The sequence below is a fragment of the Aulonocara sp. 'chitande type north' Nkhata Bay genome, linkage group LG16 (genome assembly GCF_057382095.1).
Source record: "Aulonocara sp. 'chitande type north' Nkhata Bay isolate Kocher_YH1m ecotype deep benthic linkage group LG16, A_spYH_male_GT1.1, whole genome shotgun sequence".
Lineage (NCBI taxonomy): Eukaryota > Metazoa > Chordata > Actinopteri > Cichliformes > Cichlidae > Aulonocara > Aulonocara sp. 'chitande type north' Nkhata Bay.
Window position 1 is genome coordinate 23,439,247 of NC_141359.1, and position 19,038 is coordinate 23,458,284.

The 19,038-nt window shown below is 40.7% G+C and overlaps 1 protein-coding gene across 1 annotated transcript in view; it reads left to right on the plus strand.

Moving 5' to 3' along the window:
• rap2aa (RAP2A, member of RAS oncogene family a) overlaps positions 1-9,254 on the plus strand; it is a 12,488-nt gene extending 3,234 nt beyond the window's left edge. The window contains exon 2 of the mRNA XM_086267509.1: positions 9,016-9,254. Within this exon, the coding sequence (XP_086123635.1) occupies positions 9,016-9,253 (238 nt within the window). The 3' untranslated portion in view covers position 9,254. The remainder of the gene's footprint in view (positions 1-9,015) is intronic.
• Positions 9,255-19,038: the final 9,784 nt, after the last annotated feature.

The window sequence follows — 19,038 nt, forward strand, 5'->3', positions numbered from 1 at the left end:
CTCACCCATTCCGGCAGGATTAATAACAGCTTCTAATGACTGCAGCTGCATAAGGTGACTTCTTTGTTCCTGAAAAGTGTTGGAATATCTTGTAAATATTAAACAGCGCTCATTCTGTGCTGCTACATCAGTACAAAGACTGGTGACCAGATTGCACACAGGTAAGAAATCCAAATTCAGTGCATCCTGTGCCTGTTGCATAGTTTGTCCATCAGAGGACACGCTGCAACTTCACTGTTGGCAAAATACGTGTCACAGAAGGCAATGAAGAAGTTACAGTTTATGCTCATAAAGACATTTCATCATTAAGACATTTTTGAATTGCTCGTTTGCTTTCCTGACTGCAAGGAGACATGCTTTTGTTCACCTAAGACCCACAGCTAAAATGCAACACGTTCAGGCATGTTCTGTCGAAAGGCATTGTGGGAAATGCTGTAAATGACTACTGGCAGTAGGAAAAACAAAGTAAAGACATGACTATTATCATGTAGATTGATGAGGTAACTTACTGGTAACATTAGAGAGGAAAAGGGTGTGATTATCCTTTTAAAACACCCGAGTGAAGCACTCACAGGTTTCTCAGGCAAATCCTGTCAGCAACTGTGTGAACAGCATTGGCGTTGTTTTTGTTTTCCCTCTCTGTCGCTCCTCACTAACAAAACACTGATGACCGGTCACGACCGTATCGCCCGTCGCTCAGGTCAGAGGCGCTGCTGCGTGTCGCTCTCACTCTGAACCCTGTCAGCTTCTATCAGTGCCCGCTGATAGCAGCACAGGCAGGCGTTAGCACAGGGGCCCTGGGTGGACATGATTACACCCTGGCCTGCCTGTGCTCACTGGGGACCTCGTCGCTCCACACTTCAGCTGCAGTTAGCTATATACCAGGGATGTGTTGTGATTGGTGACTTCAGAGAGTAGAAATACAAGTACCGTGTGAGGGTAGTGAGGAAGAAAGTGGTGAAACAGGATAGCATAATAAACCCTGCTGTTGGCACTGCAGTGGTTGTTGCTGTTGCTGGGCCCTCTGCACATTTATTCATTTTTTACATTTTTTAAGTTTTCAAGTACTGCAGTTCTGAACTTTTCTCGATGTCACCTGACGGAGGTTCCTGCGAGAATGTAAATCGAGCAAGCCAGCTCCCAAGGACAAGGTCCATGTGATGTGGTTTTTGTCTATTGTGAAAACTGGGGAAATGAATAAAGCTAAAGGTCAATACTGATTACTTCACAATGGCTTGGCTATAAAAAAAAAGTGTTATGAGTACTTCACCTCCCTGAGAAATTTTGAAACACCAGCAAGTTGTTTCTCATCTGTTTTAAAAGTCACAACTTCAAAAAGGATCAGACTAGTTCAGCTGGTGAGACATTAACTCACCTCATAAAGCAAGTAAAGTTTTTGCAGCGCTACCAGTATGCAGTCATTTATTCTGTTGTATCGCAGCGTGACGGTTCCGGGTTAAATCTCCTGGCTGGCTGAGCTCCTTTCTGTTGTGGAGTTTCCATGTTCCCTCTGCGTCTGTGCAGGTTCTCTCCGGGTATGCCAGCTTTCCTCCACAGTCCAAAGAAGTGCATTTTAGATTCATTTGTGATTCCAAATTAGCTGTACCATAGGTGTAGATGTAAGCACGAATGATTGTCTGTCTCTGTGCGTTAGGTCTGTGATGGATTGATAATCTATCCAAGGTGTACTCCATCTCTTGCCCAAGGACAGCTGCAGTAGGCTCCAGCACCCCCACGAACCTGAACTGGATAAGCAGTTGAGAAAATGGATGTATGGATAGATAGTGTGGTAGTGTTGCCAATAGATTAGATATCCCACACAGATAGTCCGCTGTCATTAGTTGTTACATTGTAAGCCATATGTCACTAAACATCCACTGTTCCATCAGGAGTCGAGTCAAACTATCACTGCACCAAAAATACAGATCCTTTAGGGGGGGAAAAAACTCATTAGCCCATGCATAACTCATACATCAAAATATAGACAATTTTCAGTCTTTGAGATACAGTACTGCAATATTTGGTTACAGATGTAAAAGTAAATAGTAAAGTAAAGTAAACCGAAATTTTTTTTAAATCAACACAAATTTGCATGCAATAACTTTCTTAATACTGTGTGATTGTTCAGAGAAATGCAAAAATGTAATAATAATATGCTCTTAATATATATATATTTTTTTTTTTTTTTTACATGCATAACAGTGAAGGGACCTAGCTTGTTAACAAGACCATAACATGCTAATTATAAAGTTTTTAACACTGGTTTTACATATTTTAAATAAGCTATGTTTGCGGTCAGTGAATGCCCAACTGGATCATTTGTATGTAACCTGATTTGTGTTTATCTTTTATTTTCTCAAAACAATCCCACTTTTCTGGATTTCATTTTATATTGATGCCCACATAGAGCCCACTGTGATCTTAAGTGGGCCAGACCAGTGAAACTCCCCTTTATCAGTGTAAGTGTAAGAAGTGCCATTTCAGAACTGTGTCTCAGTTTTTCTACGTGAAAGAAATGCTGTGGAGGAAAATGAAAGAAATCGGTCAGCGTGACTTAAATTGCCATAAATAAATGAAAGCTATATAAAAGTTCTAGTAGATCATTGCCCAGACTGTCCATAATTATAAAGTAGAAAGGTTTTGTTAATTCACAAAAAGCTTCTTTTTTTAACTGTGGAAGCATTGTAACAAACAAACAAAAACAAACTATTTCTACAGACCATAGTGGAAAAAGAAGAACTTTTTTGTCGTTTAACTGTTTATCTGTTACTTAATTCCTTTGGTGTAGTATTAATGGTGATGGGGGAGCTCTTTATCAATAGGATAGGCTGTAAAATCATTAAAATACACTTTAAATTCCAAAATCTATGTCCTCCTTCACTTCTTGTCTAATGACCTGGATTGGAGGCTTTACCGGGCTGATTCTGGTCCCCAAGCCTTATGTTTGACAACCCTGTTGTAGAGTGTGAGACTTTATGTAAGTTTTTTTTTCCTGCAACAAACCTCAAGTGTCCACGAAATCAGACCCTCTATTTCAATTAATGTTTAGCGGACTAATTGTCAGGCAGGCCTACTTGCTAAATTAAGAAATGTGACAAACCTTTGCATCTTACCACTGCCACTGTGAGTTAAGGTGGAATGCCAGCTGAGCAATTAATTTAAAGCACCATTGTGTCTAAGCCTCAGAGCCCGGGGAAGTGCATGAGAAGTGCATGTTAGCAGAACAGAGAAACAAAGAACAAAAAAGTATTAAATATGATCCAAAGTAGTGATCAGTCATTTCTGATGTACACTGCTTTTTTCAGATTATTCCAGGTTTGTGGCTTGTTAAGGGAGCAGGACAAGTAAACAGCTTGGGAGTCAGCAGCGCAAAACTGAGCCAGGAAACATAAAAGCTATTATATTGCACACTCTGTTTAGATGGTATTCTGGTAATTAATTACACTGTTCAGCTGTTGCAGAACTCCTGACGTGTGTTCATTCTCCGATCTTTTGTTACATTGTACCTTAGCAAGAGTTTCAGTGATTTTTTTGGTTATTTACCAAGTTTTACTGCGATTATTGTAACAAATCTCCATAAAAATCCCTTAAGAGCTGAAGTTGGAAACTAATAATCTCCTTTATGCATCCTAATTGTTCTTTTATTGTGAAGTATGCCGTCAAACTGAATTTTTTTCTGGTGGTCCAGTGAGATTTCTGACTAACTGTTTCAACTTTTTTTCAATCATGAGGTTGATACTGACAGTATGATAAAAGGGAAATATCGTCCTTTACAGATATGAAAGGATAAGGGCCGTATTTTCCGGTTAGAACTTTTCAATGAATTATTCAAAGCGTATTACTGACCGACTGTTCAACCCGGACAAATTTCTACTAAAATGGTACTTGCATTTTAGATGTTTGACCGTGTACTTCATAAGAGAAGTAATTTGTGTCAGACAGCATAATCACCCACAGAGACCTGCTAGTGTGCCAGAGTATTGCTGTGATAAATCAGATCCAAGGAAATCTGTACAGTCTGTCAAGTTCAGTACTCATTTATCTTGTCCATTTTGGCACTTCTTGGCCAGTGTGTTTATCATCAGTAAACGGGGTCGATTTTTGAAGGCTTTGGGAAGCAAATAATGAATTCTCATAACCATCCCAAACAGAATTAAAGTGTTTTACTTGTCATATATTATTGCTTGTTTTAAAGGGAAAATCTTTGCATTCTTGCCGTGGGTCAAAGAAGCCATTCCTGATTAAATCTTTCGGTGCCCTAATGTGGCAAAAAGAGGAGCTTTGTGCTGCCTTCTGACTCAGCTCAATTCTCTCCCCTGGCTAAACTGAAGACCCTCTACAAAAATGCTATTCGCAGGGAAGGGGTGCCCAGCACACAGCCTTTCCTGCCTGCTGCTGCCCCGAGTCATAACCAGTGGCTCTTGGGCAGCCGGTTTCTACCGTCTGTCAGCAAGGCCTGTGTGAGTTGATCTGCATCATGCATTATTGATAAGCTGTGTCTGAGCAAGCTTGAATTGATGTTTGCAGTCTGAGTGTTCCACTGCCTCTGGCATCAGGCTCACAAGCCGAAGGCTAAAGAGCGACATGTTGTTTGTGCTGTTTGTGTCACAGCAAAAACGAATCCCGCTCAGTAATTCGTTTGGCCTGTGTTTTCTGCAACAGTCGAGCCTTACTTTCTTGTATCAGCCACCAGTGGTTGGCCGACAACCTTAACGCCGAGTCTCTGTGAGCCTTAGCCCCATGGCAGCCTCTGTCTCACACCTCCTTGGACTGCCGCTTTTCTTCTCTGTTATTATGACTATATATAGACCCTTTCTTCTTTGGGTCCAGATGCCTTTGTGCTGTGTTCCTGTAATGATGAGCCCCAAACGAGCTGCATAAGTTGCAAACAGCTGACCAAAAAAAGCATGTGGCACACTCACACACAGTTTAATGTGATTTTAAGATACTTCTGCTGTTTGGGACAACAAAAATAATGAAGTTAGGGTTTTTTTGTTTGTTTTTTTTACTAGATGTTTTACACTTTAGCACTTTTTTAACATAGCAAGTGATCGTCAGTTTAGCAAAATAGGGATTACCAGGGTTGATATTATTGCACTGTGAAAAAGAGCCATTGCACAAGCCACTGTTGTGCAATGTGCTTTATCTTTGTAACGCACAAATCTTGTTAAATCAAGCTAAAACTGAGGTTTCTCTTCTAATTTACAAACAGTATAAAAACCTCAGCAAGAGTTTAGCTGTCACCTGAGAAAGCAGCATGCCAAAAACAAAAGGAATCAGTTTGGACACACAAAGGAGGAGATGGGTGCACAAAAGTTTTCACTGGAGTGAGAAGTATCATCAGGAAATTCAAAGACAGTCACACAGCAAAGAAAAAGCATGGCAAGAGGTAGAAGTTAAAGATTTCAAAGAAGCTGGAAAGAAAACTAGTGAGAGACCCCAGAACAGCCAAGAGTGAATCTTAGCCAAGTCGAGATCTGTCTTACATACAATCACTCGAACTTTGAAGGGACTTTGAAGTTGCAGAGCAAGAGAAAGTCCACTCGTGCAGAGGAGACACTTTGAGCTCTTTGGCCACAGAGACTCTGCTTATGTTTGGAGAAAGAAGGCAGAGGCATACAACCCAGAGTACACCATCCCTACTGTGAAACACATAAGTATTATGGTGTGGGAATGCTTTAGTTCAGCTGGAACTGGGAATCTCGTCAGGGTGGAAGAAAACTCCAACTAGTCAGCAGCAAAATTGGGTCCGGGTCATCGCTTTGTCTTCCAACACAACAATAACCCAACATATGTAGCTCCTGGTGAAGAACTACCTTAAGAAGACCAACGTGAACATTTCTGACTTAAAATGTGTGGAGTAAGCTGAAGAGTAAGGTCCATGCCAGGGTCCGTGTACATGTAGCTTCACTTCTTCATTGTTTCACTTCATTCCACTGCTTCAAAAAAATTAAAGGAACACGTTACTATTTAAATTTAAGGATTGATGTGAGTTGACTAATAACTGGTGAGTTGAAAATCTGTTCGATAAAATTCTAAAAACCAACACATGTGAAATAACAGAAAAACGTGCCTTCTTTGTTGCGATAATATGACTTTTTTCGCTTCTACTTTAACCGTACCACTGTTGTCCATGGAAACAACATAAGGTTTTCTATTGCGTAGGTTTTGCCCTCCTGAACTGAACTGAAACCAGTTTTGTACTGTGGAATAACCTCAGTGTTTCTGTCATATTTGCTGGGTTTGTGCAAACAGTTTAGAGCAGAAAAGCGAGAGCTTGTGTGAAACAGCATCTGATGGTACAAGATACATACGGTACCTCTTTGAGTGATTTAGAGTGGGAGACAAACAACAGCTGAATGGAGGACCTACCAAAATGGCATCATTAGCCCAACTAAACACAGAGGCCCTTTTAAATGGATGCAGCTGTAAAAGTAAAGATTTTGCCTTTCAATCTGCCCACCCACAGCTATGCTTAGTGTTTGGGGGGTTTTCAGTGAAGGTGGGAAAGGGAATTTAAGGTTCAAGGCTAAATATAACCTACCACCAACTAGATCCAAAGAAGTTTTCAGAAAAATCACAGCCTTGCTGTTTTTACTGACACCAGGAATGCAGCGAATGAGAACTTAGGCACGACATGCTGAATGTTAAAGTTGAGAAGCATAACATGTTGTTTCTCATTCAGTTTGCCTGCCTAGCTCAACACTTTTGGTCACACACCGACCGACTGACCTCAGAGATTGTCTCTTAAATTCAGGTAGCTCCTCTCGGCTCATCCTGGGAACAGAACGGGATAGTTGAGATTAAAGTTCGCTGGATAATGTATTCATGGGTAGATCAAAGTCGGCTAGTTTAAGCTTATTTAACGCTGAAACCTGCAGCCCCCCTTACCTCTGAGAAACGCTCTGGCTGCTCAGCCTGGAAAGGCTTCACAGTAGTCTCCAGACTCCCCGTCTTTTCAACAGTAGCCAGTTCCTTCTTTACCAGTTTATTATAACAAACAAGGATGAGGATGATATTAATTTTGGTGAATAACTTAAAGGCATCTATAATTCACAGAGCGAGTGCAGAATTTGAAAATCCTAATGGTGCTGACAGGTGCTCGGGTTAAATTTGACTGTGCTGTGAAGTGTGAAGTGAACACAGACGTTTAAACTTGGTTCAAACGACAGGTCCGACAGATGGAAAGCGCCCCCTCGGTCGTTTTGCATACTGATAAGCATGAAAGAAATAGCAACCTGTTGTTTAAAGGATGCGAACACGCATGATCTGCTATCTCTCTGATGTTTTTGAGCTTTGTTATCTCCTCTGATGTGTACAAAGTGCCTCAGAAGCCCGCCATGTTCCCCAATATCAAAACTGATGTAGTGATCATATTGGTGGAAATGCATCTCAGCTGCTTCTTTTTAAGTAATTATAGAGCAGCCTATTTATTTTAACCGACCGCATCCTCTGGCTGTCCTCAAAGTAGTCCAGTTCCACAGTGACATTTTGTGCTTTAGCTACGTGCCAAGGAGTTCAGAGCTCAAAGGATTATGGCCACTTCCTGCCCTCAGGGGTGACAGCTATAGTACCCGTTTCCTCTGCTGTACTGGGTCAGGCTTTACACTTAGTGTTTAGATGAAGCAGGTGACGCTCTGGTTCTTGATCTGAAAAAAGCTTCCTCCCACACTCAGAGTCCACTCGTATGCTAAAGTGGAAACACTTTCATCTTTATCCTTCTTGCGACCTTTCAGTCAGAACGAGCCCACCTCTTTCACCCAGCTGAGCTTTTCAAAAATAACCACCGAGATCCTTTTTGTCAAAGATCCAGGCTTGTTTTGTTAGAGAGATTGGAAAAGATAAAAGATGGAAAGATGTCAAAAAGGGATTAAACAGAGGCTGAGAATTGATGTTAATTTAATGGTCACGTGAGTGGATAATGTAGCAAATGCAAAACTGGTATATTAAGAAAGAATTATGCTGCTGATAACAGTAACAGCTTTTTGGGTGAAACCACCAACTTCCAGTATAATAAACTGGAGAAACTGAATAGAGGCTGTCGTTGTTATGGAAAAAATAACCTTTTCTCTTAGGTTTCAATCACTCCAGCCATGCGTGCATGTTAGTTCACGTGAGTTCAGCAAGCTCAAACAGTGGCCATGATGTAAAGTCCACATAGGCTTTTTAGATTGATTTTTAGGTTGAATCTTCTGTTGATAGTGGTGATAATCATCATAAATATTTTGCTAGAGGTGCTGACTCAGTGGTTAGCATTTTCACATTTGCCCAATGATAATTCAGTAACCCAGTAAAGATGCTTTCTTACCTATTGCCTATTGCTTCCAGCCTCTTTTTAAGAGGCTATTATACTTTTTTTTCTTATTGTCTATCATACTTGTACTGTTAAAATAGTGGATGCACTTATTAAACAAGGCCAAAGATTCAAATAATGATATCGGTGTCTGCCCTGGAAATCAATGTGAGCCAAGAGCTTTGGCTTCAGATGCTCGGTTAGAGATAGTAGAGGTGGGGTTTTTTCTATTCTTTGCTCTGTATGTTGTGACTGGCCATCTCAGCCCCACCCACCTGTTCTTCAAACCTTCTGTTTGCATGGGACAGCCAATCAGGAGAGGTCAACTGTAAGGAAAAAGTGTTTGGAACAGTTTGTTCTAGATACACGATGAACTGAGGGGCTGCACTAATGCCCACTATCAGATAAATAAAGATGATCCTAAATTCTATTATGCAAACCTACTTTAGTAGAATAAAAATATGAAGCTTGAAATAAATGTGTCAGATCTCCTTTAAATAATTATGATTTTTGTAAGTGCAACAGATGAAGGTTTTAGTCACTGTGCGCTTTTTTTTTCTTATTTAGAATTTGCTAAAACCAAGTTCTGAAAGGGGAATTGCCTTTCTTTTCACTTTTATGGGAAAAACATAATAAAATAAAAAGCTCTGATTTGCCACACATGCAGCAGTTGTTTTTCCTGTGTGTCTGACAAACTGACGTCGGTCTGTGTGTGCTTTCAGGTACGAAAAGGTTCCCGTTATCTTGGTGGGGAACAAGGTGGACTTGGAAAGCGAGAGGGAGGTATCATCCAGCGAAGGTCAGGCTCTAGCCGAGGAGTGGGGCTGCCCGTTCATGGAGACCTCGGCTAAGAGCAAAACTATGGTAGACGAACTGTTCGCCGAGATCGTTCGGCAGATGGACTACGCCGCTCAGCCAGACAAGGACGACCCCTGCTGCTCCTCTTGCAATATACAATAGCCCTGGGGAGGGGGGGGGGGGGGGGGGGTACCAGGAACAGACCAGGCAAAAAGTCCACTTAGAGGGAACTTGTTTGACTTGCAGTGGACAGATACACACTTAGACACACACATGCACATGCCGATTAAACTGAAGATGAAAATCACAGTTGAGCGCAATGGATACCAAGTGAGTGGAGCATAACATTTGCAGTGACACGATTAATAAGAATAATAACACGTGAGTAATGCGTACATTTTGAATGAAAATTGCCAGGAATTTGCCGCAAAGGTAATTGACAAATGACAAACAGAACATGCCCTCGCCTTATTTTACACTTTTTTGTTTGTTTGTTTGTTGTTTAAGTTATTCCGTTATGAGGAAGCAAATATTGTCAGCAAAGAATAACAGATCGGGATCTTTATTCATTACAGCTTCCTAAACAATCTGCTAGAAATAACTGTTGTTATTGCAGTTTTCAGACACACCACTGAGACGCATTTCCTGTTACCATGACTCTGTTGCAAGTAGCTGCTGAACACACATGACAGATTTCTGAAGAAGCATTTGATTTCCATTATGTACAATGTTGCTCCCAGTTTAATTCGAGCAGAGGTTGGCGGAGGGTTTTTTTTCTACTCATCACAGGGCTGAACCAAAGAGGTTCCCTGAAAGCGCCTCAATGTTCTTAGTTTTATTTTTTCTGCTGTTCAAAAAAAAAAAAAAAGGAATGGAGAGAAAAAGGATAAGTCGGTGTCTTTCTTTAAAAAAACAAAAACAAAAAAACAACGGTGCAATCATCTCTTTCCTATTTTCTCACTTTGAGATATGATAGTAAGCATAGCGGAGTCTTTCACATATCGTGTGATGTTTTGTTTTCCTCTCCGGGAGACTCTGACAGCAGATTGCTGAGTAGTAATATAAGTAACCGTTTCATCCTGACGGGACAAAGAGCGATTTCAGTGTTTGAATATCTCCGCAGACCGTCTCTCCAAACTCTTTTCAGGAATGGGTGACATTTAAAGTGAAGATGCCAACATTTGTCATACTTTTTTTTTCTTTTTGTCCTCTGGTATCAATATGAAATGTGGCGCTCCACAGTTTCGACATCCTGATGCCATCCTTCATGTGCTCAGAGTATTCAAATTCATAGTAACAAATAGCACCGACGGAGGCGGCGGTGATAATAAGAATAATAAATGGTAGTGTAAATATTTTGTATGGAAAAAGTGCCAGCTCCTATGAAGACACTGACTCAACACATGTGGAACTGTCAACTGTATGCATGGCTAGTGAACAAAAAAAAGGACTCTTATTGTCTGAGATTACTGTAGGCTGTGGAGAAAAAAAACGTGCAAATCAAACACATACATGTCTGGATCTGGACACTGTCTCAACTGTACATCTATGTTGCCACGGGAAGCAGACTTTCCCCGTGTGACCATTTTCATTGTTGATTTTATATTTTTTTATGTGGCCATTTACTCTTTATCCCTCTCTGAATGGTGACACTGTTACATTTGACACCTAAACAATAAAAGTGCGTTCAACACTATCAGTGCGACTGGCGAGCTTCAGTGAAATTAACTGAATGGGAGGAAAAATGTGGCTTATATTTTAATCTCTTCTTCTTCTTTTTTTTACAAATCAACAATTTGTAGTTTTCTGTTCAGCTGTGAGACAACTATTCTAATTGTATATATGATATCCAATTTGGATATACAGTGTCATTGTTTATTTGTTTATATCATCATCAGTTTTAAAACTTTGCCTGGCATGATGAAAATTTGTCACATGCACTACTATTTTTCCTTCACCAGTGTTAGCCGAGCACAGTACTGAGAAAACTATTGCTGAAGATTAACTTGCATTTGCTTTGCCTGTGTCCAATCAGGCCTTCAGACTTCCTCAAGTCTGAAAGCTGCGTCTTCCTGTTGAAAGTTTTGTACTGTTTTTAATTCATATTCATTATTTTATTTATTGTCTATGTTTTACACGTATACAGCCTGACTCCCTGGTAATTTGACCAATCGTAGCTTTGAATGTGTAGGGAAGCAGATTAAGAAGCTGACTGGTTGATTGGTGTGTCACTGTAGGTCATCTGGTTAAGCAGGCAGTCCATATGCCAAAGGCTAATGCTGGGGCCTGAGTCTGGCCGTGGCTTGCGTGTCATTCCCCTGCACTCTTTCATTTCTTTCTTGTCAACGCTATCTGGCCTAATAAAGGTTAAAAGCAAAGGGACAGGGGTGATGACTATATCCAAAATCACATTATTCTGTACTAATACAATAAGGAGTAGATAAAGCTTTATTTTGACTCATTTTGAGTCATATTGAGAGGTGTAGAGTTGCTCAGGCTGATCTGTGGAAACAAAAACCGCCTTAAAAACAGCCACATAAAAAACCACCAAAGCAAAGGTAAGTGAAATGACCCAAAACAACCTGTAAGAGATCCAAACAATTCAGTGTTCTTATATGTGGAGTTTGGGTGCATTAAAATATCTGTGTTCGGGGTTTCGTTGGATCTCTACTCCAGTCTTGTCAGGAGGAGAAACTGTTGACTCCCACCTGCAGGACTCAAAGATAATTGCAAAGCGTCGTCTCGTTAGTCCAGCAGCACATTGTTCTTACCAGATTGCAAAAAGGATCCAAAATCATTTGCTGTGATTTTGAATCGAACTCATGCAATGTGTGTGGTTTCTGGATTCACTGGGACAGTCAGGGTGGGGTTTTTTTTACAGTCCAGGCTGGTCTGAATATGCCAGTACATGTTCTTACTGTTTGTGAAGGCACTGATCTTTCTGTTATTTAATTTTGTGCCATACGCACTCTTCAGCATCTGTGTGGAACACAACTGAGTGCTACTACTTTGTTCATGTTCTTAATTGGATTTCTTTTTCTCCAGATAATAGTTTTTTTTGTAGCAACAGTGAGTCAAAACGCCTCAATCCCCAAAAAATTAAAAAAGAATGACTTCCCTCTGCATTGCATTGGCACCGAGAGAGGAAGAAATAGACTATAATTTATCATGAATTATTACAAAATATTAACATTTAATCCAGCCATTTTTTTAACCTCTTTTAGGTTCATGGGCAGGCTGGATCCTCTGCCGGCTCCCAGCTGACACTGTGTGAGAGGCCTGGTTTTCCTGTACATCCAGTACTTGACAGTCATTTTTGTCTTGAGAGTCATTTAGGTTCACATCCACATCTACAGCCACAATAAAGCATTAACTTAAAACCAAATGGTACTTGTTCAAGTGTTCTTTGAGTAACTAAGATTTCAGTTGCCAAGAGTTCAGATACACATGAGGTAATCCCTCGTGTCAAAGGCAATGCACCAAAAGCTGTATCTGAAGTTATATGGTTTGAGGAGATTGATTTTTTTTTAATGCTGACTCCTTTTTTTTCCCCCCCTTAGTTTGCCTCAGTGGGTCTTTGAGATTGTTCTAAATCACTGATGCAGAGTAGAAGTGGCAGTGGGGGGAAACACTAGTTAATAGAGCTGGAGAAGTGAGAGTCAGCATGTCCTCTGAGACGCTTGTCAGCATCCACCTTCAGGCACCTGATGTAAGGACAGTCTCAATCTCTGAGGTGCTTTATCCGCCCTGATGAGACGGTGGGCAGAGGGCTGAAGGACCTGAAGATGATAGGTCTCAGTGGGGTTCATTAGGAAGCAGTATCCCTGTTCAGCAGCAGCCTTTGTGTTTGTGGAAACGTTTAGTTAAATGAGGTACAATATCCTTATTGTTCAGTGAAAGAGTTTTAATGAGAATGGATCACCTAATGGCTCGCATGTATCAGCCTAATAGCTGTGGTGCAGTGTTGCCTCATGAACTGTGTTGTGTTTTTTAAATTATCTTTGTGCACTCCCTTTGCCCTTTCCCTCAACTCCTTGCAGAGCTGGAGCTAGAATAACTTTCAAGGAATTTGCGGCAGCGTCGTGGGATGCTGAATTCTCAGCGGGAAACGATGTGGAAAATATAAATAAAATCAGCTTGAAAACAACCCCCCCCCTCCCGAGTTTCCCAGTGTAGGTGTATGAATTAAATAGGCGCTGACTCATCGTTACCTGCTCTCAGCTCTGTAAGCCAGGGGCTCAGAGGCACAGACATCGCAGCTGTGACACAGCACGCTGTGTTTGTTCCAGCTGAGATCCTCTACATCAGTATGTCAAATGTCAAGAGGAAGAAGAGGGGGCTGAATGAGTCACTCCACCACCAACGCCATCCCCACCTCCCGCAAGGGTGCAGCAGGATATCTGTGTGGGATACAGCAGCAGTACATGGCAAAAAAAGGCCACGTGGTGCTGCTTCAGCCTCTTTGACTCCAGGCCACGCTAAGTTCAGGAGCAGAAGGAACACCCTGTCTGCCAGCCCAGAGGTTTTGAGGATGAAGGAGATTCCAATGCACACACCACACAAAGGAGCCTTTAAATTGCTTTAATCCTCTCATTGATCAGTGGAGCATTAAAGTCTCAATGTGGTCCAGACCGGGGTTGTAATGTGTGGAAATTAGGCTTTTATGCTTCTGCTGCACAGAACAATTGTTTAGATCAATTGGCTCTGATGTGAAAGTGCCTTTAGGGGAATTGCTCTGTCATGATGTGGATCTGCATGCTGTGCTGTCCTGTTTAAGGTATCATCTCGTGCCTGCCTGGTTTTGTTTTTGTTTTTGTTTGTTTGTTTATTTGTTTTTCTAGGATTTTAGACCACTGGATCTGCTCATGACTGAACATGCTGAAAGATTATACGCTGCTTGCTTGCTGCCTCAGCTGGAAGTCACCAGCACTGAGGCTGTTATCAACCTACACTCTGTGTTTCATGCCTTTTTATACTGGAAACAGTGTTGATGTGCAGGAGGGGGAAGAAGGAACAAATAGGCTGAGCTGGGACTGTCAGAGGGCCTAATAACTAGGTGTCATGGCAACCAGATGGCAACACATGAGCTGTCAATTTCACAGTCTAATTTGCCGCTGCAACAGAGGAGAGTGTGTGGGGGATGATCTGTTCAAACAATGAAACATTTCTGTGCTGAGCACATGTGTTCATATTCTGGCTTTTAAATATCAGCCATTAATCAAATCAAGTGTATTTATGTAGCTCATTTTAAAACGGACATATGGGAAAAACAGGTTAAAACATTTTGCATCAAGAATTCTAAAAGTAAAAGTAAAGTAGTAAAAGAAAAAAGGCAAGGAGAAACATAAAAATCCATAATATTAATCAAATCACAACAGCACATGAAACAACACATGTACATATAACGGCAAATCTACACTGTGGATCCCTCTAAAAAAACTGTAATGGATTTAACACGACTGTGAAGCTGGGTTTAAGAAATAAGTGTTTAAACTTTTTAGAGTGTGTTTAGCACCACCTTGTGCCAGTATAGAACGTGACGTCACGTGGTTGGTTGGTTGCAGCTAACAGACTTCATGAGTTTATGTTAGCTAACAAGTGACAGAACTGATAACTCTGTAAAACAAGCAAACTAAAACTGAAAAGCAGTCTAGGGGAGTCACTTTTGTACTGCCTATGGCTGTAGCAGTGAGTTTTATGGTTAAAAAAATAAATAAAAAACAGGACATACTGTCCACTTTCACGCTCTCTTTAGCACTAAGTGGTTTTTCATTGTTAGCTAGCCGCACTGCAATGGAAAAATCCACCTGTTAGCCGTAATGCTAGGGTTGTAAATGAGGACTATGCTTCAGTCAGGTGCACCTGTGGTTCACCCGGCCGACAAGCTGGAGTCTACGCAGATTTTTCATTTTCATACTTACTAGGTCAAACTAATCCCAAACAGCTAGGAGGAAGTTTAAGACTGGATGCATTTTTCATGTTGTTCTCATGCAGATAAATAAATTTCTGACTGATGGGATGTCTGCAAAAGCTTTGGAACTAATCACAAATTACCCAGTGCAACTATTGCAACAGAAAGGCCCTGACTGGGTAGTAGGAGAGAAACCAGGCATTATAAGATATTGTGGTCATGAACCAGGAGATGGTGAGGATTTGTAGACCAATGATCAGGGACACCTCTGAGTGAAGTCTAGTTGGCAGGTAGAGGAATTACCCTGGATGATTATCTTATCTAACTCTAATCTAATTCTATATGTTTGTGTTTTTTTCTTGTCACTCTCCCACAGAGCAAACAGTCACAGCAGATGGCTGTCCTTCCTAAGCTTTATTCGCCGGGAGCTCTTTTTCAAAGAGTTTTTTCTCCCCTTTCTGTCGCCATATGCATGCTCATAGGGGATTCTCTATAGACGTAAATAACAGAAAAGAATACAGATTGTGGTCTTAACAAAGGGGGGTCTTCTATTTGAGCTCCACATGTTTTTGTGTATGTCTGTTAAGCATACATTTTCTGCCATTATGAATGACTCCCAATGTCCTTAATTGTGCTTTTTCATCTTCAGAAGAGTAATGACCACAAGAGATTAGTCTATTAAGAACACTAAGTGCTAGGAAGTGTGTGAATGTTTCACTACCACCAAATAAGATGTGGGTAATGTTAAAAATGTAAGTAATTTGCGCGTGCACACTTTCTGCTTTTTTCCCGAAATTTTCCAATATTCAGTAAATTTAAATATCAATTACATGGATTTATACAACAGCTGAAGGATTTTGAGTATTTCTAGTTTGCATCAACACACACTCAGCATAAGCACAGCCAAATATAGTATGTAAATTGGACAAAAACAAATTTATGGGCCTGTGGTTAATGTCGGGGACAGACTCTCTCCTGTGTGTTTCAGTGGAGGGGATCATTTATATCTTAATTCACTCAAGTAGAAGTGTAACAGTAATAACATCTGTTTAATCCTGATGCTTTTGCACATTCACGGCAGTAGGAGAAGCATATTTTTAAAAAAAATCTGTCTGTTACCTGTCTTTTCCCTTTTTGTTTCTTCTTTAAATAGAGCATGTGAAGAGGCTCCCTCCTGCTGGTTTCCCTCTCTTCTAGAGGTGGAGAACACAGTAGGAGCTGTGTGTAGAGGAGGAAGTCTTGGATAGTCACTCTCTGAACAAAACAGATTTCCCTCCCTCTGCTTTATCAACTGTAACAACTCCATGTGTCTCTTCAGTACAGAAAAGATCTAAAATGTCTTAATATAAATGTGATTTTTAACACCAAAATATCTTAATATTCAGATTCTGATTGAGATCAAAAGGGTATAACTGCTTTTTCTTTGAATATAATTCACAAAGCATGGAAAATCCTAAAAGAGTAACAACCACAGCTGTTGAAACACACATTTCATGAGGGATTCACTCAATTTCAAATATCATCCAAACAGCGATGATGCCTTACGAGAGCTGCAGGAGGCAAATGTGCACTCTAGATAAAAAAAAAAAGCATACAAGTTGCTGATTTACAAAGATTCCTGCTGTAATTACATGAATCAAGTGGTTGTAATTTTCATGCTGCATATATAATCTGCACAGCCCTGTCACATATGCATCCACAGATACAGAGAGTATTGTTTGTTTGGATTTTTTCTCTTTTTTTAGAACAAAAAATGAAATAAAATAAAAGCAACTGGGACATTTACTACGCTTCAAGCAGCACAGGCAGGTTTATTTTAAGCAGCTGAACAGTAGTTAGTACTCTAGACACAGAAATGTGTGTGTGTGTGTGTGTGTGTGTGTGTGTGTGTGTGTGTGTGTGTGTGTGTGTGTGTGTGTGTGTGTGTGTGTGTGTGTAACACTGGCAGTTGGAGAAATGTGAAAGTGTAGCTCTAATGACCTGGTATTTAAAGTCGGTGGGAAATGGTGACAGGAGTATGCTGCACACAGACCAAAATACATCTTCAGGGAAAGATATTGTGTGAAAATGTTTTAGATTTTGAATAGAGCCCTGGGTTACATCATGTCAGCCTACCCTGTTTAATTATGAAATTATTCCACTCTGTACCCCATACTTTACTTTCTTTGTGGGGCTCCACACAAACTGTGCTGGAATAAAGAATAAATAGTACACAGCAGGAATAAGTACCAAACAGGAGAAATATATGCAATCAAGAGAGATATATACAAAACAAGAAAAAGGCACACATTGGAGATCAACTTTCAAAGTGCTTTGAAGTATTGCAAAGAAGAAGAGTTGGTCAGAACAGAGTGCGTGTGTGAGTGGTCTGAGTGATGGGAGTTACGCAGACCATGGATCAGATTGGTGAGATGAGGGGGCAGGGGTGAGGGTGGAGGCACAGTGTTTGTTGACAGTGGGAATGGCCCAGGGGAAGAAGTTTTTTGTGAGCCTGGAGGTGTAGGACCTGATTGCCCTAAGGCACTGACTAGAGGGGCAGTGCCTCAGGGTGTCCTGCACCTCACCCTCTAATGAGGATCTGACGATGTCCTCCAGAGGTGGCAGACAGCAGCCAATGATTTTTGGGGCAGTGTTAAATTACCCTCCTGTTCTTAGTAGTGGCCCCTGTGTACTAAACACCCAGGCACTAGGAGAGCACGCTCTCCACTGAGGAGCAGCAGAAGGCCAGCAGCAGCTTCAAGGTTATTCTTCCTCAGAACACTGCTGGGCCTTCTTTACCAGGGCATTAATGGTGTGGATCCAGTTGATGTCAGCGGAGATGTGGGCGCCCAGAAACCTGATATTGAAGACAGATTCCACCCATTCCCCATTTATAATTAGAGAGGAGTGGACCTGTCTATGCCTCCTGAAGGCCATTATGAGTTCTTTTGTTTAAAGGACTTACCTGCAAACACAAAAGTTTAAGTTGTATCTACAAGCTTTAACTTGATACTAATTTAAGACTTACATGGTAAATTCACACCGTGTCTTATCAGAGTGCCAATTTGTACAGCATTCTATCCTGTTGTGAATGATCTCTTCACTTGTCTTTACAAATCTTAATGATATATGTACACACAGTCCTGTGATAAAACGTACACACAGTTCTTTGAAAAACTAAGTACTCCATGATTGTAGAACCACCGTTGCAGCAATAACTTGAAGTGATTGCTTTCCACATTGTTGTGGAAGTATTTTGGATCACTCTTGAGTGGATTCATTTATGCACAGCTCTCTTAAGGTATTTTGGTCAGGTTGAGGTCTGGACTTTAACTGGGCCACTGCAACACCTTCATTCTGTTCTCTTGCAAACATCATGCTGTGCATCGTGACCAAACATCTCCACTTTGGTCTTGTCTGTACAAAGGACATTTTTCCAGAAGACTTCTTTTTAGAGAGAAGAACGTTTTTCCTGACAACGCTTCCAAACAAGCCATCCTTGTTCAGGCTTCTTCTAACTGCAAATGTGTAATGAAGTGATCCTTATATAGCACTTTTCTGCTCTGATTAAGCACTTATTATTTATTTTACTGCAGCTGCTTATGCATACATTTTTTGTACAGCTGGTTGAGGATGATGCAGGTATTTATGTCTATCAGTGGGTGGGAGGCTCGTATTGTTACATCACTTTTATTTGGTAGATCCAGTTTATCCATAAGATCTTGATATAAGGGCTACTAACAACATATGTGCATGACCCCATTTGAACCTAGATGTGACATATTTGTTTTCATTTTCCCAGTATATGTTTTTTTTTTTTTTTTATTAGCATTCCGGGAAACCAGTCAAATGTAAAGTCGGCTGAATGAAAAATTGTCATATAATGAATAGATATTATGTAAAACTTTTGTGTGCAGTGTTTCCCCACCCAGCAGTGACTATAAGTTGACTTAATGATTTCATTTGCTATTGCATAACTGGATAAGAGATCACTAAGAACATGGCCCCAAATCTTGATTGCTTACATAACTAATCCAAAGCAGCATTGTCTCTGGTC